Here is a 26,970-nt window from a genome sequence, read left to right as displayed (position 1 = left end):
TTAATTTCATCTGTAACTTGAGAGGTACCTCAATGTAAAAATCTGAGTGACCTGTAGTATCTGCTTAACTTTGAAAACCGAGTTATGATCGTTAAAGAGGAAGTGGTATTGCTTCAGATGGTGTCAGAACTCCTCAACTGATACGTAGCCTTCAGTGAGTTGAAGCTTCTTTGTAAGAGGAAACACTCAAAAGGAAAACCTCTGCTTACAGGATAGGAGCAAATCTGTTTCTCAGTTTGTCACGGGCAAGTTGCCTCTATTCAAAATTGCTGTAATTCCTGTGATCAAGTTTGTTTACATTCTGAAAAGTCCAAAGCTCRACAGAGGAAGTCCTGGTAGAGCATCTCATTGCAGTTTTATCTTTTGTGAAGCATAGTCTCTAGAAGGATTTTGATCCTGAAGTCACTATGTGATGTGAGGTATATCTAAAGGTGACTGTATTCCAGTAGAGCTGCAGGTAGAAGCTACATGTGAAGACAACTGAGCTGAAGTATTTAACTATTTAGCTATTTACTGGGGAGAAATAAATGTCAAGAACTCTATAAGTTTACTAGTTGTACTGCAGGCATGACAGAAAGAGGTGGTGTGCTCTTGACGTATAGTAGAGGAAGTAAGTATTTCTCTGTGATCCCTGGCACACAATATGTGCTTCCTCGTTTTACTTTGCAATATATTCACCACAGAATAGTAACCTTACATTAAACCATAAGATAGTAACTCTGACTAGCACAGTTCTTGGTCCAGAAACAGTTTTAAGATACTAATTGCCTTCTGCTGAAGTTTTCCACTAACTTCACTATTTTACTGGTAGAGTATGGCTTATGCTTCTGCTGCGGCTGTTCAGTTCACCATCTGTTAAAGCACAGTTTCCTTCACCTTCTTTTTTTTATCATCTTGAACAGATTCATGAGGCATTTTACACAGTTCTGTGTTAAGCCATAGCATATGCCAAAGGTAGCAAATCGTAAATTTGGTTCTTACCTCTTTTAGTGTTTTTAATGTAAAACTTACCCTGTTTAAGTTATCCCCTTGCAATAAGCAGGCATARTGGGCTAGGTACAGAATCATGTTTCATCCTTCAGTCTTTGTTTAAACCATCTCTTCAAGAAGATGGTGTCGCGCACGTTACCACCCCAGTGTTCGAGGAAACGATGGCTGTGGCTGTTGAGAAGGGAGCGTCACCTGATGGGTGAATAACCAGCTTCCAGTCATCTCACGTCCTGGATTTTCCACTGAGTACACTTAAATGCCAAACAAACTTGACTCATTCCTGAACTCTGTCAGGATTGCAACAGTCAGTGTTAAGGCTATTTCCAAAATAGGTTTTTTTATTTTAGGAAAGATCATATATAATCATTTCATTCAAACTCCTGTTACTTCATAGACTTATTCTTTTGGTAAAAAATATAGCTAAAACATACAGTCCATAGTAAACTTTCATAATCAAAGAAGCTCGAAGTGTGATCATTGTACAGAAGCAACAGTTTTTTAATTAACTATTCTTAGAAATTAATTATAGATATGGGATTAATGACCTGGAAAACTAGTATCTGCAACTTTCTTGATTTTTGCAAAGACTAGAGGRGGAAAAACCTCTAGACATAACTGGTTCTAATGGTATGGGAGAGAGAGGAGCAACTGTTCAATACAGTTCAATAGCTGATTGAGGTACATAACCCCAATAACATTTAAAAAAAAATCTTAAAAACTTATATACATTGTTAATAAAAAAAAAAATGGTTAATATTTTCTGTGTGATGATTCTGCCCACATTTGARAATTACTGTTGTTACAAATCATAAAGGATTTTATCATGAAGATAATAAAATAGCCATGACAGCCATGGTAATGGATGGTACTGTTTTAATGATGATCTTAATGCTTTTTTTCTTCAGAATGARTGGTAGTTGCAATATATTCTGTATTCACAGAAAAATGGCTATGGGAATTTTTCATTTGTGTCTTAACGAAGGTGAAAATAATTGTTGATCATTTTGTGAAAAGATTTTTCAGAAGGAAAACAATTTAATCGGAAATGCCTTGCAAGTGATAGAAGGGCAAGGAGTTGCTGTATGTTTTTACAGACAGCCATGACTAGTTTACTCAAATCATTATGACATTCAAGTACTTGGAAATATATTTTTAAATATAGCTGTWTTGCAGTTTCAGGTTTCAGTAGACAGTTACGTGCTTATGTACTTAATGAAGAGAAATACCTGTAATAATCTCAATTCTAGCCTAATAGCCTCTCAAGAAACATCTCTAGACGTGTCTATCAACTGTCTTAGGATTCCTTCACAAAATGCCTACCGTTTGTTAGTGATCTGTTTATGCATCAGTGAAATGTAGCTGTTGTGTTTAGAAAAGGAGGTTATGCTCTTGCAGCAAAGCATAGTAGCACTACCCAGTAATCAAGGATTGAATGCAAAATAGTTTACTTTCCCTGAAACTGGAGTCTGAGGYAAAGCATAATTTCTTGAAGGAGCAGAAGACGCAGTAATTTTCTTACTCTTGCAAAATAAAATTGTGCTGATGCTTAATATGAGTATTTTATCACATTTCAAAGTAAAGAATGATATATTAAATATATCTACCAGCTTTGCTCTAAGCAAAATCTAACTTCCAAGAAATATTGTCTTTGTCTGGCTGAAAAAATCCAGGCAAAGTATGTGTCTTGTGAAATTAATCTCAAATGCAAATTCAGAGTTTAGAAGTAAAATATTTCAAATAAATAAAAAGCAGCAAATAGAATGATGAGCTTCCAAGAAGAAATCTCAGAAAGGAGGATCTCACTGCACAGAAACAAATCCATACTACATTAATTCTGTTTGTTTACCCTGAATTTCAGACTCAGAGTTGTAGTAGCAATTCAGTATTCTGCTTCTCAAGTGAAAAGAGCTCCTTGTAAAATTTACTTTTAGAACTGAAGAAAAAGCAGAAATGTCACAGGCTTTTCGTGTTAACTAGTTGTACAATGATGCTTTCATTTTGGAAGGACTGTCACAAGTAGATTGTAATGCACTAAAAATTAAGAGAAGTAGAATATTAACACCATTAATTCTGGGGTTTCCCTCCTCTTGTCCTGCCAAGTGGTGTCATACCTCTTCATAGGAGAAAGTGCTGAGAGGTGCCTCCTTCTCCCCAACCCTTCCACCACCAAAAAAACCCTCGCCAAAAACAAAAATTCAAGGACATCATTAATGACTGAAGTGCCAAGTAGGCGTCCATGGAAAATTGGGACYGTTTCCCTGAAATGGGATACTGATGGTTTAAAATTTTGTTTTCAGTAAAGTTTACATGCTTAAGTTAATATACTTGAGATCTTTAGAAGGGCTAAGGAAGATTTTTTTAGAAAGAGATTTTTAAAGGACTTCTATGCTAACCGTGCTTTTGGTTTGATTTCAGCTGTGGGACTGGGATCTTGGTGCTTCCACATGACCATGAAGTATGAAATGCAGGTCAGTATTCRTAAGTAGCTGTGAATCATTTTACACGTGTCTTTATATAGTCATATTGTTATTTCTTGGCAGATAGAACTTAATGATGGAATATAAGTTAATCTACCTTAAATATTATTGCCCATGAGTCCCACTCTCWGCAAATTTCTAGCACAGGTCTTGTTTCATTAGATATTTTCACCAGTAGATATACAGCAATATAGACTTATATGTAGGACAGGTGCTGTGATTAATTACTGCTTTAGTAGAAAATATTTTCTCCGTTAGATAATTATGCCATCTTTTTACTGGATATGTTATTTTAAATTCCTACAGCTTTGGCTTAATAGCAAGCAATATAAACTATTGTTTTTCATTGCATCCTTTTGTTTGTCTTAATGCATTCTTATTATTGATCTAGATGTACCTTTATACAGAGAGCAGAAGATGAGTSTCTCTCTCTTTCTGTCTCTTCTTTTGTTCTCAGGTTGAAGGTATTCATTTATTCATATTCACTGGGACCAAATCCTTATACCCAGTATTTTCGCTTTTCTAAAGAGGAGAGTTTTGTACTATTTTAGATTTGAGAAATCTTATGAAATTCATCTTTGAATCAAAGTCAGGAGGGATTCAGTTCAAGATTGAGACCTATGTTTAAAAGCATCTGCTGTAAGTCTGTGCTCCCACTATAGGCAATGGAGATAGATACAGTCAATACAGTTGGAGGTAGAGAGCCAGACAGCTGGGTTGAATCAGTTTCTAGGCTCCATTGGCAGTCCTAAGTTGTATTTGTTTGCCTAAATATAGATAGTTAGCATCATTTTAGTCCCTGTGAGTATTCTGTCTGGCCTCTAGCTTCCATCCCATAAGGATGGAGGTACCGGCAACCCCAGAGCATCTCCGATAGCCGTAAACATTTGTGCCTTGGCAACTGAATTGAGTCTTGGATCTCTGTTGAGCATGATGGGACCTGAAACACTTCCTGCATATGTAGACACAAAAGTTAYGGTATCTTAAATTTGAACTGAACTACAGTCCAGCGTAGGGCTGCGAGGATGATAGAGGGCTGGAACATCTGCCCTATGAGGAGCAGCTGCGAGAGCTGGGCCTCTTCAGCYTGGGGGAGAGAAGAGTGAGGGGGGATCTGATCAATGTGTACAAGTACCTGAAGGGAGGGTGTCAAGGGGATGGGGACAAACTCTTTTCAGTTGTTCTGTGTGACAGGACAAGAGGCAATGGGCMGAAATTGAAGCACAGGAAGTTCTGCCTGACCGTGAGGGGGAATTTCTTCCCTGTGAGAGTGACGGAGCCCTGTACCAGGTTGCCCAGAGAGGTGGTGGAGTCTCCTTCTCTGGAGATCTTCAAGGCCCACCTGGATGCAACCCTGTCTGATATGCTGTAGGTGACCCTGCTTGAGCAGGGAGRTTGACTAGATGATTTCCAGAGGTCCCTTCCAACCTTACTGGTTCTAAGATTCTGTGATTTTTGCCTTTACAATGCTCTGCTTCATGCTTCTGGCATGTGTTGGAGAKTCTCAGCCTCAGAGGAGCATGCATCATGTAGGAATATCTCATGATTTTTTGTCATGAAAAAGGTTTCTAGATCCATTCCTCAGCGCTCTCTCAACAAAACAAAGCTTGATGTGCTTTATCTGTATTCTCTTCAGTGTTGAAACTGCCTCAAATTTCCACCTTTTCACCTTTGTTCCCTCAGCTGTCCACTAATCTAGCTATCCACTAGCTGTCCRCTGTTCACCTCGTCTTTCTTACCCTGGTGCAGATGTGAGCAGTGCCACTCGGTATCACAGGTCATTGAAATGATCTAGGCTTAAAAATCCTTAGCGTTTTTTTTCTGTATGTAGAGGCTTTTCTAACACGTATAATTGCTGCTTATGGCATAGGTCCATCAGAGCAGTTCTGGGGTCTGTGAACTGTGGTATAAAAAGGGTGGACAGAAGCAAATAAGGGGAATGGGAATTTCTTAAATCAACTTTCTCCCTGGAATAAAAGGCTTCGKGTGAGACAAGAGTATATTTGTTAATTTGGCAGCTAGCTAAATCTGCAAGTAGTTCGTAATTACTCTGACTGCTAACTGATGAATCACCAGAGAGGAAACATTTCAACCAGTAAATAATCTTTTCTTGCTCACTTTATTTCTTAGTRCAATTAAAAGTCAACACTGGTAGCTGTTTGAAGAGAACTTTTTCTGAGCTTTGTTTCACCACATTAATATTGTAAACGGTCAGTTAGATTGCTTAATTAAGAAAAATCTAAAAACGCCTATTCTTGAGAGCAGATACTTCGAATATTTTTTCTGAAGCTATCATTCTGTTCTCTCTCTCCCTCTTTCTTTCTCTCCTGCAACTTTAATATTATTTGTATGGAAAACATGTTAGATTGTGGCTTGAAGAACAATGGAAAATGCTTATTTAAGCAGCTAAATCATTCTTATAAAGATATTTTGAGAGGCTCTTTGCTATTACCTTTGTGACCCAGAAAAGCTGCCAACGAATGAACTGAAAAGTGTAACCAACCTTTCAAACTGAAAATGTTTTRTTTTCCCCCCGCCCAGTTTTCTATTATGAACTCTTAAATGAAGCGTACTTTTAAATAAGGATGGGCATGAATTAATTCTTCAGCTAATTTATATCAGGCTAGATGAGAATAGTGTTCAATTGCTTAATAACTATTAGTATATAACTTAATTTAGCTATGGCTTCTGTTTTGCTCTGTAAGGCTGTGGCATAACAATGAAGATTAAAAAAAACCAATCTGATGCCTCTTTACAAACTGGTCCCATTCTTTTTCTACCATCTGCATTCCTGACACTTTGTGGTGACTCTTGCAGTCCCTCACCTGCACGCGCACAGGTTCAGGGATTTAAACCAGCAGAATATTACTCTCTTTTTCTGCAAGGTTAGTTTTRTGCTGGTTCAGCTCTCTGAACTTGCTCATTGTGAATCAGATGAGCGTGACTGCAAGCTGCACTTGGAGTGTGGGTGAGGAAGCAAACATGTCCTTTCAGTGGCTGCTAGTCATTAGATCTGCTTGGCTGTATTGTGAAACATTTCCTGAATTTCCAAAACCAAGAAAAGCTAATAGTTCACTCTCAGGGTCGATCACTTTTTTTTCCATGTGAAAGTTCAAAAGGAAGGATTTTGTCGGTGTAGTTACAAAAATTTTCCCCAGTTGAGCAGAATCAAGATAGCTGTATAGAAAGGGTTGTGTTAGCTTGACTTGCTCTTAACGTTGTTCCTTATTCAGAAAAAATGTGATCTCATTAAGTACCTTGTACCGGTAATAGGAAGGGGTTTTCTATACAGTCATACAACTTTCAAAGCGATGAGGAAAAACACCAGAATCAGGTTACATCTAATTCTTGTTGTTCTTTGGGAAATACCAATCCTAGTGGTGGAGTAACAATTCTAAGATGTTTAAGTATTAATGTTTGCTTGACATACTAGAAATTAGAGGCAATGGATCTTATCTGTTTGCTTTTGCATTTTTATGATTGTCAATCCTCTTTCAGAAGGAAATCAGTTAACTAAGTTCATGAGCAAAAGTTAATGTTCTTTATTGAGAAAAGTTTTAGAAAAAAGCAATGCTATGATGATGTCCTTATTTTTAAAGATAAATGCATGATTAATTTGAATGTATGTGTACCTATTCTTGAGAGATCACCTTTCTTATGTTTACTATATTTCATCAAAATTGCTGTGCAGAATCCTTGGAGAAGTAACTGTTTCAGCTGTAACATACCAGTATTTTCCTACAAATGGTATATAAAATGATTTAAGATAATAAAAGTGAATTATTTGGCAGTTGTAATTTGGAAAAAAAAAAAGTTTTTGAGTTAAGAATGTAAGCAATTTTCAAAATTAGAAAGTAAACAGATGAAACCCATACCAAGCACTTCTTAGTGGGGTAAAGTTCTATTTTATGTTATGGATAAAAGATACTACAGTTTCTCTGTGAATCTTGCATGGAAATGAGAAGATGCTACTGACTGTTTTGAGCAAGTTATAAATGGTGCAGTCCTGTTGAATGTGACTTTAAAAAAATAAATTAATAAGGTTTCTATAAATATTTAAAGACTATGAACATTGAAAGTGGTGTGATTCTTTGAAGAYGTGTTTCTTATGAAATGTAGTATTCAAAAAGTTCAGTATAATAAGCTTACTAATGTAGCTGGTAATTTCAGTAGTTGAATAGAATTTGACACTGCCATGCACTCAGGYGCAGTCAAGAAGGTGAATATCCAGATGACTTAAAAACTTTTCTCAAAATGTGTTTCACCTTAATTAACTTACCCAAGCATGTGAATTAAAAGTAGGTTTTCATGTTTTGATGTCTCTGTTTTTTGTAGCTGTTGGATGAACTGCCAATGATATACAGTTGCTGCGTGTTTGTCTACTGCCTGTAAGTATTTATTAAATGTTTTTTCTTGAATATTCTTGAAACATTGATATTTGTAATATAGAATATGTGAAGCCCAGTCTAGTGTTCAGTGAAGCTGACTCTGTGAAACTTCTGCTGATTTTAATGAGATGTCAATTAAGTTGCTGGTACAACTTACCAGCAGTAAGGCACTGTGATTTAGCCATTAGAGCATGAGGCTGGCTTTAGTCCTAGCTTTTGCTGATTTAAAGATGTTATACCACTGTTAGTTTAGTCAGGAAAAAAAATAACTCTTTTTAAAGAATTAGTGGTGTATACAACCAGATCGTATGTATGGTAAAGTCATCGTTTAGTATGTGGACAGAAGATATAACAAAATTAACTTCAGTAATGCCTACTAAATTATTATTGCTAAGTATTTATTGGAGCTATGTTTCACATTTGGAGGCAGAGTGTATCATAGAATCTCAGCTTTCTGGTTAAACCTGCTTTCTACTCATCTCTAAAATAAAAACAAAACTACAAAATACTAAAAAGAGCAGAATATGTATGTAATAGAGGGTATCTTGGAACATGCATTACAGCTGTATGCTGTGACAGGAGGTTTTCTCTAGTTTAGTGACAAACATGTAGCATTTGGTGACTGCAAAGACACAGTGTGCTATCTTTCTTACCTGTTACTTCAAGGCCTAGATTTAAAATGATATGTTCTGTGACTCAGAAAATGCAAATGTTAAAGAAGTCGCTGCAGACAGAAGTGTGTGTGTTTTTTTTGTTTTTTTTTTTTTTTCTCCTATTTGAACATATGATCAAATCTTCAGCTATTGAAAATTATGGAGTATCTTTTGGTGAAGGTTTCTGGCAGCTTGCAGTTGAAGTGGAGTGCTATAGAACTAAACCAACATTTGTCGGTTTATGGTTTATACATTAGTATAATCTGAGTAACTACCCTATCTCTTTGAAATCACCTTTACATTTATTTTGAGTGTAGCTGCTCTGTCGTCTTCAAATGCATTGATGTCTGTTACTGCACATACAGCTGTAATAACATTTTATGTATTATGTTCGATAGTAATTAAAATGCTCTGAAGAATGACTAACGCTTGGTGTTACGGAAAGCAARACAGGAGGCCTTTAATAACCTTTTTGGTTTTCTTGAAGGTAGTTGGCAGGGTTGGTCCACTGAAGTGTAGTGCTAGGATCTCGAAACTAATTTTAATTAGCTGTTTTGCATACCAGTAGCAATTAGCTGTTTTTACCTTACACTTCTACCAATCCCAAACTAGCAAATTAACTGCACTGTGACCATAGTAAAGCCATAAACAAGTTGTGATTTTAGCAGATCTCCAGCATTCACTGTTTTGTAAGTCAGGCCCTTTTCCACACTGACTTTTAACTCAGAGATGTAGTAATGTTTTTTTGGCAGCTGTATTTCATTTTAAATTCATTTCTAATTTGACAACCATTATCACTCCTTAAGCACCTTATATGCTTAACGGGTGATAATGCTTCTGCTTCCCAGGCTACATCTATTGACTGGATTATTTCTTGTATGTTATATATAAGCATATTGATTTTTCACAATATATTTCTTAAGCATTTACTGGGAAAAGTTTGAATTTTCTTATTGAAATGACGAATCTTTGGAGGAGGAGCTGCAATTTCTTGAAAGTCCCAAAACTCATTTGCGTCAATGTTCTCCCAAATTGTCTGATAATATACCTTGAAAAATAAGTCCTTTATGTGGTAAGTGAGGAATATTATTGCTCTCCTTTATTTTCTGTTCCAGGTATGAATGTTTCAAGTACAAGAACACAGTCAATTATCCGCTGCTTTTCTTGTTAATAACATACAGCTTCGTAGTCAGCATAGTAAGTAACCTTACTTAATACAGTATTTTCACCTGCAGGTTGGCAGTTTTCCTGCCACTAGAAGATTCTTATACAGGCAATACAGAATCTCATTCATTTCCAGCCAAGAAGAGAAAATTATTCTTTTGATGAGAAAAATACAATCTGGCCAGAAAAATATGAAACTTTTCTGTAAGCAAACATGATTTTARAACACTTCATGTAGAAAGAAGAAGAAAAGTTGTACTGCAGGTTCTAGAAACGGGACTATGTGGAAAGCAGTCACTTCTGACTGCCTTGTTGTGAGACCTTGGACAAACTGTAGTTACGTGTCTGGGCCTCGATTTAACTCGTCTACAGAAATGAGAATAATCCCGTTCAATAGACTGCGAAAAATACACTATGATATACAATCCAATACATTGACTGATATTTTAAAACAAAAGCCAGAGTGAGAGAAACTTAGCTGTTTTAAAACTTAGAAGAATTGTAACTGCATCATGGTTAGCTCTGTTCATCTTTTCTGTGCGGTGTGCTCCCTATCTGAATAAAATGAGTTTTGTACAGATTTTTATTCATAATCACTTTTTTWAAAGAAGTATTCCAGGTCTTTACCTATAAAGAACTTGACCGTTCTATGTCTCTTAGTATTTATTTGTTTATTTAAACTCCTGGCATGTTATGCCTAAGGTACAGTGCTCACTGCAAAAACAGAATTTGAATGACCTGCTTTAACAATAGAACCTACCAGATTTTTGAAAAGTGAATCAAAATGTTGAAGTATAATTATCAAAAACATTAATAATACCAAATCAGAGTAGAGTATGTTTCCTTCATACAATGAATATCAAAGATGGTCCCATAACATCCTCCTAGACAAGCTCAGAAGGTGTGGGTTAGACGAGTGGACAGTGAGGTGGATTGAGAACTGGCTGAAAGGCAGAGCTCAGAGGGTCATCATCGGTGGCGTGGAGTCTAGTTAGGGTCTGTGGCTAGTGGCATCCTCCAGGGCTCTGTCCTGGGTCCCATCCTGTTCAACTTCTTCATCAACGACCTGGATGAGGGGACAGAGTGCCTCCTCAGCAGGTTTGCTGATGATGCCAAGCTGGGAGGAGTGGCTGATACACCTGAGGGCTGTGCTGCCATTCAGAGAAACCTGGASAGGYKGGAGAGTTGGGCAGAGAGGAAYCTYCTGAGGTTCAGCAAGGGCAAGTGCAGAGTCCTGCACCTAGGGAGAAATAACCCCGGGCACCAGTCCAAGCTGGGGTCTGCCCTTGTGGAGAGCAGCTCTGCAGAGAAGGASCTGGGAGTGCTGGTGGATGRCAAGTTGACCATGAGCCAGCAATGTGCCCTTGTGGCCAGGATGGCCAATGGTCTGCTGGGGTGCATTAGGAAGAGTGTTGGCAGCAGGTGGAGGGAGGTGATCCTGCCCCTSTCCTCAGCCCTGGAGAGGCCTCACCTCGAGTCCTGTGTCCAGTTCTGGGCTCCCCAGCACAAGGGAGACTTGGAGCTACTGGAGAGAGTCCAGCGTAGGGCTAGGAGGATGATCAGGGGGCTGGAGCACTTGTCCTATGAGGAACGGCTGCGAGAGCTGGGCCTGTTCAGCCTGGGGAAGAGAAGACCGAGGGGGGATCTTATCAATGTGTGTGTAAGTACCTGAAGGGAGGGTGTCAAGGGGACGGGGACAAACTCTTTTCAGTTGTCCCATGTGACAGGACAAGAGGCAATGGGCAGAAATTGAAGCTCAGGAAGTTCCGCCTGAGCATGAGGGGGAATTTCTTCCCTGTGAGAGTGATGGAGCCCTGGACCAGGTTGCCTAGAGAGGTTGTGGAGTCTCCTTCTCTGGAGATCTTCAAGGCCCGCGTGGATGCAACCCTGTCTAACACGCTCTAGGTGCCCCTGCTTGAGCAGGGAGGTTGGCCTAGATGATCTCCAGAGGTCCCTTCCAACCTTACTGATTCTATTCTGTGAATCTATTCTATGAATTTCTGTGTTTTATTTTTTTTTTCATGTTTTGCAACTTTATTAAATAAAATTTTACATATTAATACCTCTATTTGTGCTTTTAAACTTAAAATACTTACACAATTAAAATCTATGGAAGAATACAGAGGCTTTACCAGAGCTCATCAACTCTAATGATGGATAGATAGGCAGTTCAGATAGGCAGTTCTGATTTTGTTCCAACAGAACAAATCTTCACAATATTTAACTTAATAATATTATGATAATTCTGTGTTGCAAATTACTTTTTTTTTCTTTTTAATCTTTGCAGGTTTACTTAAATTTGAAAGAGCCTGTATTCCATCAGGTAAATTTTACTCTATTGGAGAAGCTAATCTTGTTTAAATCTTGCTTTTTTAGAGAAATGTTGTAGAATTTTTATAGTTGAAAGGAAAGGAGAATAGAAGGCCAACACAATCTTAGTATTGCTGCCTGTCATATTGCCATCCTGTTTCTTAGTGGTCTGAAAAACTAGAATGTGTTTAATAAGTGTTTTGTTTTAGTATTTGATCTAATACTCAGTTACTAGTGTACTAAGAGGTGATCCTAAATAAAATGTAAGGTACCTCAATTTAAGGTAAAATGTAATATAAACTAAGGGGTGTGTGAGAGGGAGGGAGTATTAGTATAAACTAATCCTTAGTTTATATTATATATATATTGTCTGCTTTATTCCATTAGTGCTTGCTGTGAAACTGTACCCCAGCATAACGTGGCTTGGGTGACTCAGCCCCATTCCCTCTCCTCTAACATATTAGGCTTTTTTAACTACTGAATTATATTTTGTGTAAATTCAAGCTCAATTTAAACACAGACATGTCTGTTAGGATTATATAGGGGGCTAGGTGTTACAGTCTTACAGGCTTAATGATAGATTTGGTCCCTTTGGTACCTGTTCTTTTGTAGTAGCCTAACAGTAGTGATATGCATTCACTACCTTTAGGGATAGGATTTGCATCACCTGCCTTTTCAGGTTACAAATCATGGTTGCTTATCTATCCTGTAAGTAGTTTTTCCTCTTTTATGGCTTTATGATTAGGGATAACAGCTGAAAAATTGCCAAGCAAAAGCACAGAGTTCTTAGCAAGCTTTAAAACCTTAATTTATGAAATTGGTAGTGCCATCACTTGTCAAAATATGCCTGCTAGATCAGCAATCATAAAAAATGATATGTGATTCCTGTTGGTTGGTTAGCAAAGGACTGATGCATAAAATTCCCTCATAGAATCAATAATGTTTACCTCTGAATTAAGAGGATAACATTACATGTTACTTTTAATGTGTTAATTAGATGCTTTTTTTTTTTTTTTTTTTTTGCCTATCTACATTTTTGGCAAGAGCGTATTGGCTGGGGTTGAAATGGCAATTTATGATGCTTTTACTGAACTTCTCATAGTCCTGGTTGTGAATGAATTTTTTTGAAATAATTTTGCTATCAGCAATGGCAGAATTCATTACTTAGGTAGAATTGTTTTATTTCATAATCTGGTCAAATATTCAGTATACATTTATTGTAATAAGTATTTCATAGCTTCGCTATAACCCAGCTTTGTGCTTTCACATAGATATTGTTCTGTGTTAGGGATATTAAGGTGATAGATATGACTTGTCTGAAATAAAGAAATAAGAAAAAGTTAAACTATTTCCCCACAACTTTAATTTTTTGCATCTGGTTTCTCTTAGATTCAGAATATGAATTCCATGTTATAATTTTTCTATGAGGAATCAGTGTGGAAAAGATTTAGACATATAAAAGTGCTGGACTCTTTACAACAAGTCTTTCCAATTTGATTTTTGTAGACTACATGCAGTTATGGACAAATTCCAAGTGTTCAAATACTTTTTTTTTTTGCATAATCTTCACAAACTATGTTGTAAATCCAGAGGAAACATTTTCTGACTACATAGCTAAGCAAGGTTATTTTCTTAATACTTGTCCTTTATTTTAGAGTAGACTAAAAAAATCTGTATGTAATTTCAGTAATTATTTTCCAACTGAATGGATTGTGCAGATTTAATGTAAACCTAAATACATACATGCACGCATAATTTAACTCTTGGTTTCAGTCCCCAGCTGCGTGGGAAAGCAGTTTTAGGACTTAAGCATTTGCCTGTGTTCATCTCCATTTATCAGCCTTGCAGAAAGGAGAATAACTACATGGCCAGCTTTAAACTGTTCATTTTAGTGCATTTCTGTTGCTGTCCTTCTAGGGAGAAGAATGAAAAAGGGTTCTATTATATTTTGTAGCCAGGACCCAAGTCTCATTTTTCAGTGAATTACTTCTTACTTTCCTTCCCAATCTATTCCCGTAAATTGCTTGCTGCCAGCAGGGCATGAAGGGGATTTCCGTTTGTTATTCATGGTAGAGTAACAACAGACATCATCTCTCTCTTCATTCAGATATTGCAGACTTTAAGGGTCTCTGTGCTTCAGTTGTGGGAGGGATGGGAAGCACATTTTCCGACCAGTTGGAGACTACACTAGTCTTCTGCTAGTAGGAGAAAATACTTGCGTGCCTGACAACCTGCATGTTTTGAGGAAAGTTRACATTTTTTTTGGTTTTGGAGGTTTTTGGAGTTTTGTTTTTTCCCTGACTTTTATCAGTTAAAATATCGTCAGCCCTTACAAGCATATATTGTCTTACTAATGTCTTAATCTCTATGGCTGGAAGACTATTACTGCTTAATCTCAATTGCACTGAACAGGCCTAGGTGCCAGTTTCATACCTATTTTATAAGCCAGCATCACTGTTATAGGAAACAGCTGTATCTTCTCCCCTCTTCCCTGTTGGACACAAAAATTTAAATTTAATGACATGAATTTGTTTGGGGAGCTGAACAGATTAAAACTCTCTCTGGGATTAGTTTTAAATCAGATTAGTTGCTCATCCCTGTTTATCACATATTTATTTGTGCTTACACAAGGGAAAGGGTGGGGTAAGATTGGCTGCTGGCATGGACTGATCAATGGACAGGTAGATACAAGACAGTCCTGTAAGTAAAAGRAATGACCTTGACAGKTAAAATATTAMACTTATGTCTTACAGGTAGCCTTYTTTCCAATATAAATAGCATGAATAGCTGYCACCTGCAAACTTTCGTTTTCCATYGTAATTTAGTTACCTACTAGCTATACTCCTGCAGTGATCAAAACCTGATTCATCTAGTTAGCCAGGTTATGTAGATACTGAAATAGATCTAAATACTTGTTTTCTTTGCATAGTCATCTGCTAGAAGACTTCGAAGCAAATTTTGAACAAACAAATAATTAAAAAGTTAAATATAAAATGAGATGAAATGTCCAGGCTAACCTAATAGCTTTTTGTTGCTGTTGTTAGCTACTTTTTCTACATTAGGAAATGTGATTAAAAAGTTCTCTTTTGTCTAGTCACAACAAAAACATTGAATATGTCCTGTGAGACATTAAGCAAGCTGGAGAAGTAGAAGATGGGTGTAAGAATTGCAAAGAGGGTAAGGGAAAAATGACAAAAAAAAAGATGATGAAAAGCAGCCTCTGTCTGGACTTTCTCAGGATCCGTAGTGGGAGTGTTTTTGTTTAATGATCTGTAGCAGGAAAAAAGRAGTCACATATTGATGGAGTCTCTGATGACCTGAAGTTGTGAGGCATCACTGAGTACAGCAAGGGTGAGAAGGGTAGCTAGAATACCTTTAGGACTGAAGTAACAGAAACAGGACAATATTTGAAATGGTTCGGAGTGGAACAGCTTACACTTAGGGGGGCAAATACCAACTGTTCCTGTTCTAAGGCAACCACTGAACACTGATGGAGAAGTGAGTGCCTGCATGTATTCRTTTATCACAGCATAAATATGACGAGCCAATTTGCTGCATCAGTGATGAAAATAAAATACAAGTATTGGATATACCAGTTAAGATGACTTTGGAGCAGGGAGGGGAGGAGAGAAGACAGAGATAGAGAGGCAACAAGGGTGAAAAAGGCATTTCTTTTGACTAAATGAGAAATGAATGAACAGGATTATCTTTCACAGATATTTTCAATATGTAAATCCAAAGAAGGAGTAGAATGATTTTAGGATAGCATGGAAAGTGCGTGTGGGGGTACATATGAGAGCATGAAACTACATGAAGAATACTTTATTGCAGGGTACAACCTTTTCAAAGTTACAAGATTCSTCATTTGGGGGAATCTCTGTGGACCCACTCAGTGTCTTACAGCTCTCCAGAGTCCCCCTGCTGCTAAGGCAACAGATAGTTGAAGGCTTGTGGCTTAATATATAGCGCCTTTAGCAGAACATGTTTCTTACTTTCTAGATAATTCAAGTTACCAGACAGTCTGTTAAAAATGACCTTTTCAGTGCATGTCTTCACCATGGAGGTCTTTATACTTAAGCATTGCCCTGCTCAAGATCATGTATAAAACTAATCAGAGGGAAGTTTCACTCTCAATTACATTGCCTGTTTGGGAATGTCTGCTGAAAAACAAGTACAGCTCTTATTCCAGCTAGTAGCTTTACCTGCAGAATAGCTTAGGAAATGTGGAGAGGTGTTCAGACTGTCCAGGGGATCAGCTCTGCAAGTCATCGAAGGAGAACCCAGGAGAAGCTCAATTTACTGCTGTAGACTGTGTCCCAGAAGCTCTGGAGAGCTGCTCTGCTCTGTGGAGCAGCAGTGAGTTGTGTGTTGYTTTATCATCTGTGCATTTAAATAGGACTAAACCAAGTGCAGGTCATCAGAGTTAGCTCTGTTGTTAGCTCTTTCCTAAGTGTGTTCGGACAGTGTATAGTACTAAACAGCCATAATTGTGCTGAATTCCTAAATGTTTCAATGTCATGGTAAGGATTTTCCTTCCTCTTTCTGCGCTTAAATTTCTTCCCAAGAAATCCAAGAACACGTAGAAGTCTGTTTCTTTTGTTGTAAGTACAATTTCCAGCCTCAAGGATTTAAGATAACTGCTTTTTGATAGATGGTTTGTATATTAATATATAAGTGGTGGCCAGAACCCCAAGTCTCTCAACACAGTTCTCAATGTCTGCGTTAGTATTTGAGGCTGACAAATCAACTTTATTAACAAAAATTGGCAGAAAGCCAGGAGCAAATGGATCAGCAGAAATCAGTCTCTTGAGGCTTTCTCTACTAGACGTATAGACGGAGAATCCGTTCTGTGCACTCTCCCCAGTGTGAAATCTCAGCCTTCCCTGTGRCTTGTATAAGAAGTGCATTTGTATGAATTACTGAACTGTTTACATTTCATCTCTGAAAATACTGCCAAATGGTGCCCAAATGCTTACCTGCTATTTATAAGCTAGAAGCAGGTTGTTCTTGTTTGGCCTTCTTGTCAGGTAACATACTCCGTATCAATAAGATTTGGGGGTTTTCCACATTGCAAAGACAGGAACTTGAAAGCTGAAATACATGCAGCTTTATCTGCTTCGTAGGCAGCAGAGAGGGAACCGTCTAGTGACAGCGAAAGATGCTGAGGTGCTGCTGTTTCCTTTTGCTTAAACTGTAGTGCTAGTGGGTTTATGTGGCTTACGGTTGGAAGGCGCTTTAAGGCAGAATTGCACAAAACTAGCTGGGCTTTTTGTCTGTCACTGAAACGATGTGTTAGTTAAAGCAGAAAAACAAAGGAATTTAAAGGAATTAAGAAATTCAAGTAGACTTGGATAAAGTGAGGCTTTTAATTTATGCTTCTTTGGGGGCAAAGATAATACCTGACAAATTTGTTGCATGATTAAAACCGCAAATCCACAAGTAGTAGAGGAATAAAAGTAAGCAGTGCTCCCGAAGGACTGAGCTACGTTGGGTCGCTCTGTTTGCAGGCCTCTAGTAAGAAACAGCTGTAGCGAGACGTACAGCTACAGCCTCTGCATGTCACAGCAGCACCTCGGTGTTTGCCTTCAGTGTGAAGAGGAGGACTGGAGCATGCGGAGAAGAACACTTTGTTCCAGCCTTTCACAGGCTTTTAAACATGAATGTGTTTTACTGCTAACAACCTATTTGTGTGGGGAGCGGAAACGGCAAGAAATTGAAGCATCAACTGTGGGCATATTTTTTTTTTCAGTCACTGTAAGTTTTTTTTTTTGTTGTTTTGTTTTTTTAATCTCCCTCCGACAAGACTGTCTTCTTTTGCGAGCCGTTAAGCAACTCGCTGGGAGATACCAAGTCAGCAGTTTTATGAAGAAAGCTTTCCTTTAGCTTTTGCTCTTCCATGCTTTTAGCATTTGCTGCAAAAAAAAAGTAGCATTTTAGCCGGTGTTTTACATGGACTTTGGGCTGGCTGTAAGCCGTATTTCTCTAGACAATCTGAACACTGTTTAACTCCTTGTTCAAAGAACCATAGAGCAAGTGAATTGCACGATAAAAATTCAGAGATGCTCATGCTGTTAACGAGTATGATAGAGATGTGTMTCTTCATGAGTAGGTTTTTCTGTGTCTGCGCAGCAGACCTTAGCAGTCAAAATTGTAGGAAAGGGGAAGGCAGTAAGGAAATGGGGCAGAACTGTCTCCTGGGTTTCTTTTTATGAGTTTCTTCCTCAGTGCCTTCCTCTTCTTGGAATAAATTACTGGATTTGATTAGGAAAACAGAATAGGTTCTTCTAAATGAGGTTCACGGAGTAAAATGGTGGTTGACTTTTAAAGTTAGCCTGTGTTTGTCATAGAGTTTGATCTTTCCAACTGTAGCTTGGGCCTGATAAGCACTTGGTACTTGGGCTATGTCTAGCAGGACTTTTTCTGGTTTATGTGCTGTGCCCCAGAAAGGGGATTTGGAAGTTAGTTAACAGTTTTGTATGAACTTTGGTCCAGAACAAATTAGCCTTTYGAGCAATTTTGTTTTGTTTATCTTTCCAGAGCACAACATACAGTTCAGTTACTGGAGTTACTTGATCTCACTCTTAATGCAGATAAAGGACTGCTTCTGCTGAACGGCGTTACGTAGTCAATACCGGAGCTTTGTCTTGTTGTGCAACCTTGGGACTGTATTGTGTGTCRTGTTCCGTATATATACATTGATAATACGTTGTGTGCTACTAACCTCATCCCTAAAGTTCAAATGAACTTGGAMTTTGCCTTTATGTATTTTTAAAAGGTAGTTTTTGTTTCACATTGGAGCACCAGTCTGTATTTTGTCAAATGACTAGAAGTAGGTGTGTGCTTGCAGGATAGTAATGGCTGAATGCCCTAGTTATGGCAGAGTAAGAAGTAGTCCTCGTCTTGAAGACGCTGTAGTCTGAAAGAACAAAAGGGGTGAGGAAGTCAGTAGAACATGTGAAGAACGCTCGCTTGTAAATACGYTGCTTCTGTGATGTTTAGTGTTTTTTAAAAACAGCAGAAGTTTYTCCTTCTGTTTATGTAAAAACAAGGGAGAGTTAGATGGGAATTAATTAAAAGCAAAAATGAGAAAGGAAGCTCAGTGGATGGAAAAGCAAAAAATAGAGAGGGGCTTGTGAGCCACTGGAGAGAGTCAGAGAAGAAGGCACAACTGCTTGTAACAAAATTTTTTTTTGGCAAGAAGAATGCAATATTAGGGTAAAAAGCACTAGAAAATACTCTGGTGTTGCCAGTGTCCAGAGACCCTCACTGCTGCGGTGGCTTCTGCATCGTCGTGTTCAGGAGTAGCTCTGACTGCATTTCTTCTCTTTAGTCTGTATATATTGGGGATAGTGTTACATGGATTCTAAGCCTCTGAATAAAGACAGGCAGGGAGACTGAGAGATCTCAACACAGAAAAGAAATGTTCGCTTGGACCTTTTGTATAAGTCAAGCCATTACATTAAACTTCATCAAGCCTGCATTAAGCCAGGTTTAGATCGTGTCCTTTTTCAGAAAATGCAGGCTTCTCGCTGYGTAGTTAGATTCCCAACAGCCTGTAATAGTTGATTTTAAATGCTTCCTGGAAAATGTCTTCCATGGTTGTGTTCAGCGTGATCATGCTGCATACTCTATTCAAGTTTTTGCTTTCAGTAAAGAAAATKAATCTGAAATATCCATGAAGAAGCTATAACTTTAATGCAGAAGAGATGATAGGAATTACTTACCATTTTGACTTCAGGATGCTTACTGAGTGCCACCTAGTGTTTGCTTTCTAGTTCAAAAAAGGAAAACAATTTTACACACTGAGTTTTCTTGTAATTGTGTGAAGAGCATGGATGTAATCGTATTTTTATTTGAAACTTTTTTTGAAAGACTTTGTTGGCGAGACAGTTAGATGGGAAACTGTTTTCTTGAGACTAAGAAATAAAAATCACTAGAGGCTTCAGAAAGTTTTATTTCTGTAGTATTTTGTTTATGTGTTCCTTATTTGTATATGTTATGGAGTGTTCCTTGAATACCACTGCTGAATCTTATCTCTATTTTTATTTCCAGATCATGTATGGAACGCTAGTTTCCATTATAGTTCTACGATCTGTATATATAGTATTATGGTAAGTAGCCATTTAATTCTTTGTTATAAGATGGGCTAAAACTTAGTGTCTGCRTCTTTTTCTTTGAGCTTAACTTGAGAAATTGGCATTGACAAACTTTTTGGAACTAAATATGTGATGCTAGCTCATGTGCTCTATTTGGTTTGAAAGGGAATGGCTCACCTCCTTGTATTTTCTTGAAGCCAGAGGGATATTGCTAAACAAGAGTATCTTCCCTGTGCTTATGATTAGTTTTCACCACTAAGTGCGTTCTGCTAATGTCTTCAGCAGTTAACCTGAGGCTTCAAGGGGGAAGAAGTTTCTGTCTTCATATAGCTGGARAAAATGGGAAGGCTATTGCTGGTGCCCAAACTCTAGCATTGATACTTGGGGAAAAGTAAAAGTAGGACTGTGGGGATGAAGCATCAGTTAATGTTTTCCTTTCCTCTCCTGTAGTCCAGTGTCCAAAATTCAGATAGAAAGTATATTAATACAAAAGGTTTACTTACTGTTTTGACTAGGTAAAGCTAGATATACATGATGAAAATTCAAATTAAAGCTATTTATAAGCAGCGAAAGGATTTCAGAAATGTTGGAAGACACTGATAAGAAGCATCAGAGCACAGAGTTGATGGGTAAAACTGAAGAAAAAAGAATTGAATCACTATTGGAATAAATATTTTTGTTTAGCTTTCAGGGGCCCAATTCCTGGGCCCCTGCTCTCTCTACTGTGAGCAGTTGACATTCTCATGAATATGGGGTTGCCTCTGAAAAGTATTGGTTTCTCTATACTATGTCTTTAAGCTAAGCGTGATTTTTTTCATTAAGCTTTGTTTCAGGTTACACATATAACTGTTTAGGAACACAAGGAAGAATTTAACAAAAGGTGTGACTTTAAAGCAGACTCATTGAGTCACCTTGCAATTGCACTTTTAGTTCATTTGTTTTAATTTTTCCTGGAAAATCTTCACAGACCAAGCATAAATGTTCACAGACTTTAAGAAAAAAATAGATTGTGTGCTTTCCTTCTGCCATAGGAACAATTATCAGTTTAAAGTCACTTTTTGAACCCATGAACATGGAAATTCTAATCTTACCCTAGAGATCTTAACTGACACTGCCTTTACTCACTTCCAAAAGAAACTAARTTGAATCGAGTTCCAGTCACTTTAATTTTGTTTGCACAAGAATTTAGCACAGTTCTAGCCATTCAGTTTAAACTTACRCGTGTCTATTTAGACAACCCTTTAGGCCTGCTATCTTTTCAGTTTTGCAAATTCCAAACACTTGCATATTGTCATTATTTCTGAAGCATTTTGTTGTCTTCTGTCACTATCAATAGTGCTACCATCSTCCCTCCCAGGGTGTCATTCGTTGTTAGGTTTGCTTCAGCAAAGTCTGTCTTTGATGTTGCACCTACCTTTTCCCCTTTGATTGCAGTTGTTCTGGTGTGTATTTTCTTCATTGGCCACATCATTTCATTACAGCATGGCCCTACAAAGACCAGCTTCTCCCTTTGGTTGTGCTGATGCAAACAGTGGTCATAAAGTTGAGATGGGGAAGGAGTAGGTACATTTTAAACTAATTCTGCTGCTAGAGAAGCAGTGCCAACCTGACAATACCCTCTTGCTTCTCTGCAAGTCAGCTCTATTTCCATTTTCAGATTTACTTTCTCTACATTGCTAAAATGTATTTCTGTGTCTCCATTCATAATGCTAAAACTTGTCCAAGCCTGTTTCAACTTACGTATTTTTGCTTCTTTTCAGTCTTATTTCCTTAATATCAGCTTCATATCACTCGTATTGTTTAGTGAGGGCTGGAAGTCAGTCTGAACTCAGCATAAAAATTTTGAAGGAACAGAATGTTCTTCCTTCCAGAATCCTTTGGAGCAAGACTTCTGCCTCYTCCTGTCCTCATCATTTGAACTGTATTCCCATCTATTTTCCCTACACTTTTCATCTGTTTCTTAGGTCTCTGTGACTGATTCCCAAGATTATAACTTGGCATGTGTTGTCCTCTGTTCACAGAGCGTGTTCTCTGTTATTAAGTCATGCCAACCTCTCCCTCCTTCACAAAACAACTGCATTTATTCCTTGAACCATTTCAACTATAGTTACCTGATTACCAGTGTGTATAACTGTTTAATGCTCTTTCGTGTCCTGGGTTTGCTTGTGTCTCTAGAACATGTATTCTGAGCTGGGAACATTACAGTGTGACTTCACTCATCTAGTGCTCCGTGTGTTTATTTGACTAAACAAATACTGATTTTGCCAGTTTATATTGCCAGTATTCTTCTTGTTAACGTGCACAACACATATCTGATTAGTTTGCCTTATGGAAGAAGCGGTATCTATCTGTTTTGCACGTTTCTGTTGCTTGTGCTCAAAGTTCTGAAATGTGCACTTTGTATAACGTTGGAAAAAAAGCTCAGGTATGTGTCTTCACATGAAATCTAAACTGTGCATTCATAACACTTAAAAAACAAAACAAAAAAAAAAAAACACTATTTCATGGTAGCCTCTTGAGACTGGAATTGGGGTTTTTTGGGGGGGACTTCTTCTTACCTTAGAAAGCAGCAAATGCCGCCATTAACTTCCACTAGGAAGTTAACAGTTCTGTGACCCAGCATGAATACAGAAGTTAAGGGTGGATTTATTAATGATTCTTGATTAAAAATAAAGATTAACTGAAGTGCAGTTTATTTGTATGTAGTAGTGTTATGTATGTTACAAGCTGCATCTTGAACTAAATTTTACATTATTTGTCTCTCTCTCTCTCTAGGGTATACCCATGGCTTAGAGGTCTGGGCTATACATCTTTAACTGTATTCTTAATGGGATTTTTTCTCTGGAACGTGGACAACATTTTCTGTGATAAATTGAGGTGAGCACTTTCAATTTGTCCAGATAGCTCTTAATCTTTCAGCACACAGCTTTGCTTTTTCTGTGCAGTATGTTCAGATCCATCTTGTGGTATGTGTGGTACATTACTACTAAAACATTCGCAAGGGCTTTATCCAGTTTGCTCATGACTAGATTCAGTGCTGAACAATTTCTTCTTGGTTTTCAGATTTTTGTAAGTTCCCTGATGAGATAACTATTTGTAGTGTGAAATAACTTTTATTTCCTCAAAGCAATTATGAATTGTAATGGAAATTAGGGTAACTTAAGGGCTAAATAATAACAAAATTTCTCCAGTTAAGCCAGTTCAACAGAGTTGATTTCTGATGTCTTTTTCTCTYGTTTTAATAACATTCTCAAGTGTTGAAGTGCTCAAACAGCACTTGCCTGAAAAGAGTTATGTCACCCCAACAATGAAACCATGGGAAACTTCTAACCTGTATGCTTGTAGACTGCTTCCCCACCCCTAGGATGTGCATTCAGCTGCAGTCGGACTTTGTGTTGGAACAGCACCTGAGTGCATCCCCCTGAACATCTGAAGCACCAGTTTGCACTCTGATGGAAATCAAGCATAGTCAGGGAAGTTGTCATATGCTCTGACAGGGCTCTACAGGCTAGAAAACTAGGGTACAAAGGGCAAGGCAACGCACAGAGCTGTAGAGACCTGTAATTCCTAGATACTTGGTGCTTAGCCACTGATAGGGAAGGTGCATTCTGCCATAGCTTTGTTATTTTTGCTTATTTCTAAATCTGAACTCAGTTTTTCTTATCCACAAGCAGAGGTTTTTATAGCTGGTATTTCTCTTTAAGTTCAATTTAAATTGCATTGAGGATCTGTGGCACACTGAAATCTGCTGTTCACACTTGATTTCATCCAAATTAGTTTTTTATCCTGCTTTTGTTTAGTTTCTGCTTTTCTCGTTTCCCAGGAAAACATTACAAGCAGTAGCTTGGCAGGTTAAAGAAATAGCTAATGCAGTATATTAGTCACCAATAAACAGCAGCTGTTTGAATGTCTCAGAATGAGCAGCAACTCCATGAGTCAGTTCATTGTGCTTGGCTGTCACAGAATCATGGAATGGTTGAGGTTGGAAAAGACCTCTGCAGATCACCTAGTCTAATCCCCCAGCTCAAGCAGGTTCACCTAGAGCACATTGTCCCGGATCATGTCCAGGTGGGTTTTGAGTGTCTCCAGAGAARGAGACACCACAACCTCTCTGGGCAACCTGGTCCAGTGCTCTGTCACCCTCACAGAAAAGAATTTCTTCCTCCATGTTCAAGTGGAACTTCTGTGGTTCAGTTTGTGCCTGTTGCCTCTAGTCCTGTTGCTTGGCACCACTGAAGAGAGCTCAGCCCCATCCCCTTGACACCTTCCTTTAAGGTATTTATAGACATTGATAAGATCCCCCTCAGTCTTTTCTTCTCCAGGCTAAACAGGCCCAGCTCTCGCAGCTGTTCCTCASAGGGCAGGTGCTCCAGCCCTCTGATCATCTTCATAGCCCGGCACTGGACTCTCTCCAGCAGTTCCATGTCTCTCTTGTAGTGGGGAGCCCAGAACTGGACMCARKACTYSWGATGWGGCCTCCCCAGGGCTGAGTAGAGGGTAAGGATCACCTTCCTCAGCCTGCTAGCAACACTCTTCCTAATGCACCCTAGGATGCCATTGGCCTTTGTGGCTACATGGTCGCCTTGCTGTTCACCAGAACTCCCAGGTCCTTACCTGCAGAGCTGCTTTCCAGCGGCTGGGTCAAACCTCAGCCTGCACTGGTGTATGGGATTCTTCCTCTCTAGGTGCAGGACCCTGCACTTTATTAATCATTGTTAGCCTGAAGTCTTCTGGCTTGTAAAGGAGGCTAGGAAAGGCTTCATTTCTGTTTAGTCTATTGCCAAATGAGGTAAAAAGTCCTCTAGACAAGACTTACAGGAAGCCACCCTCTGGTTGTATGGCTAGACATCATACCCATGCATGTAAGAACACCAGTTTAACAGGTTATTCTCTGAATGTGTGTTCACCTAGAGTTGGACAGCTGCCTCATGGCACCTCTCTTTTGCTTGGTTGTGATGGTTGTGTTCCACTGCAAGCTGGAAGAGATGAAAGGTTGATGCCAGTATCAAGAAAGTTCCATCTGACTCTGATCTGTCTGTTGTCCTTCAACATACACTGTTACACACTTCAATCTGTGGTGTACAGAATTGTCCTAGTATGTTGGTGTAGGCTGAGATCAGTGTGTGCTGAAGGAAGAAGTCTGGTGTTTCCCATCTGTCCCTTTTGGCTCTGTAGGCCTTACACTGTGTTAGGCCAATTGGAACTTTATCACAACAGAGTTTTCCTGAAACTGTCAAAAATGAATATGGTACACAGTGCTTCAACTCTAGAAACACTTGATATAGCTAGCATAAAGTTATTTGACTACACAGGTGGRTTAGTTTACAATGACTTTGCAAATTCTGACACCAGGGCTGATTATYGCAGCAGCATCAGATCAGTGGTGAGATCATAACCCCAGTTCATAGAGCTGCTGAGTCCTTGAGGCTTTGGAATTTGCTCCTGRACTCAAAGATTACACCAGCTGCTGAAGCACTTTTTTCCATCTTTATTTTGTAAAGGGGAAAACAGTATATAAATAGTATAATGTCAGTATATTTCCTATTATACTTSTTTAGTTATGATACTAAAAGAAGATAATTAAGCTTGTTTATTAGCTTTAATCAGATGTCTGCAGAGCCTTTGAATTTCTCAAAGTGATATTATAACTGGAACCTTTGGAGAAAATATATTCCAGTTCCTTGTAATTTTTTATTCTCTGAAGATCTAACTTGTGAATCATCCACCCACCTGCTCTTTGCTTTTAATTTTCAAAATTGTATTTTCATTCTGTTTTTGTGTTTCCATATTTCATGAAGTCTGGAGCTGATAAAAAATGATACCTCTGTAGCACTCAGCTTCCCTGGATGGATTCAGGAACTTTCAAAACTTGAACTTTGCGTTTTCCTGCCATCAGAAGGCCATGAGGCTGTGCCAGGAGTGACAGTTTGGGTGTTCCACTGTGTCATTCCTGGCTGACTGAATCGTGACTCTGTGTTTGTCTTTGTGACTGAGCAACTCTGGAAATTGAGTAGCAGCTCAGGGATTAGCATTTAGTCAGGGGCACAAAATACTAAAGCATCACACACTAACTAAGTGTTACAGTAGCTGCAGGTTTTTCTTCTTTAAAATCTGCAGTCATTATAGTTTCCCCTTTTGTTTTGACTGAATGTAAAATATATGTCAGAAAAGACAATCAGATGTGAATGTTTGCTCCACTGTCAACCAAAATAGGCATCGTTATCAGCAGAACTCTATAGTGAACAGGAGAAGCCATGGCAATTCAGTTCCTTCCATTTCTTTCTCCATCTCTATCCTTTAGCTTCTTGAGTAGCTCCTGCCCCATAACAGTTCAAAGATTAAGCATGTGGGCAGAGCATTTCTGACTCTACACCTTCTGCTTCCTGCCTGTACACCCACTTTGTCCCTGTTTAGCATCCAGTAGAGAAAGGCAAGCTAAGCTTCCGTGGAGCTGGAGAATAGGTGGCAGGATTGCCAAACATGAAACGATGATGTCTTATGGTTCCCATTTCCTCTGTCAGACCTTATCCTCACCTTTTTTCCTATGGACAGTACTTCATAGGACTTGGGAGAATAATAAAACTCATTTAGGACTATGGGATGCCATAAATATATTCCTTGAAATTTAAGTCAAGAAGTAACTGATCACTCATTGTATGGATGAGTGGATCATAGAATCATAGAATCAGTAAGGTTGGAAGGGACCTCTGGAGATCATCTAGGCCAACCTCCCTGCTTAGCAGGGTCACCTAYAGCATGGTAGACAGGGTTGCATCCAGGCGGGCCTTGAATATCTCCACAGAAGGAGACTCCACAACCTCTTGGGGCAACCTGGTCCAGGGCTCCGTCACTCTCACAGGGAAGAAATTCCCCCTCACGGTCAGGCAGAACT

At 38.5% G+C, this 26,970-nt stretch overlaps 1 protein-coding gene across 1 annotated transcript in view; it reads left to right on the top strand.

Moving 5' to 3' along the window:
- The window catches only part of ACER3 (alkaline ceramidase 3), a 58,392-nt gene that overhangs the window by 25,292 nt on the left and 6,130 nt on the right, over window positions 1–26,970 (top strand). Inside the window, exons 3-8 of the mRNA XM_085300557.1 lie at window positions 3,406–3,458; window positions 7,803–7,855; window positions 9,624–9,705; window positions 11,960–11,995; window positions 20,035–20,093; window positions 22,854–22,955. Of these exons, the coding sequence (XP_085156683.1) occupies window positions 3,406–3,458; window positions 7,803–7,855; window positions 9,624–9,705; window positions 11,960–11,995; window positions 20,035–20,093; window positions 22,854–22,955 (385 nt within the window). The remainder of the gene's footprint in view (window positions 1–3,405; window positions 3,459–7,802; window positions 7,856–9,623; window positions 9,706–11,959; window positions 11,996–20,034; window positions 20,094–22,853; window positions 22,956–26,970) is intronic.

Source organism: Rhea americana, unplaced genomic scaffold, assembly GCF_003343005.1.
Source record: "Rhea americana isolate MKP2758 unplaced genomic scaffold, rheAme1 scaffold_165, whole genome shotgun sequence".
Classification (NCBI taxonomy): domain Eukaryota; kingdom Metazoa; phylum Chordata; class Aves; order Rheiformes; family Rheidae; genus Rhea; species Rhea americana.
This window is presented reverse-complemented; position numbering and strand designations above follow the sequence as displayed.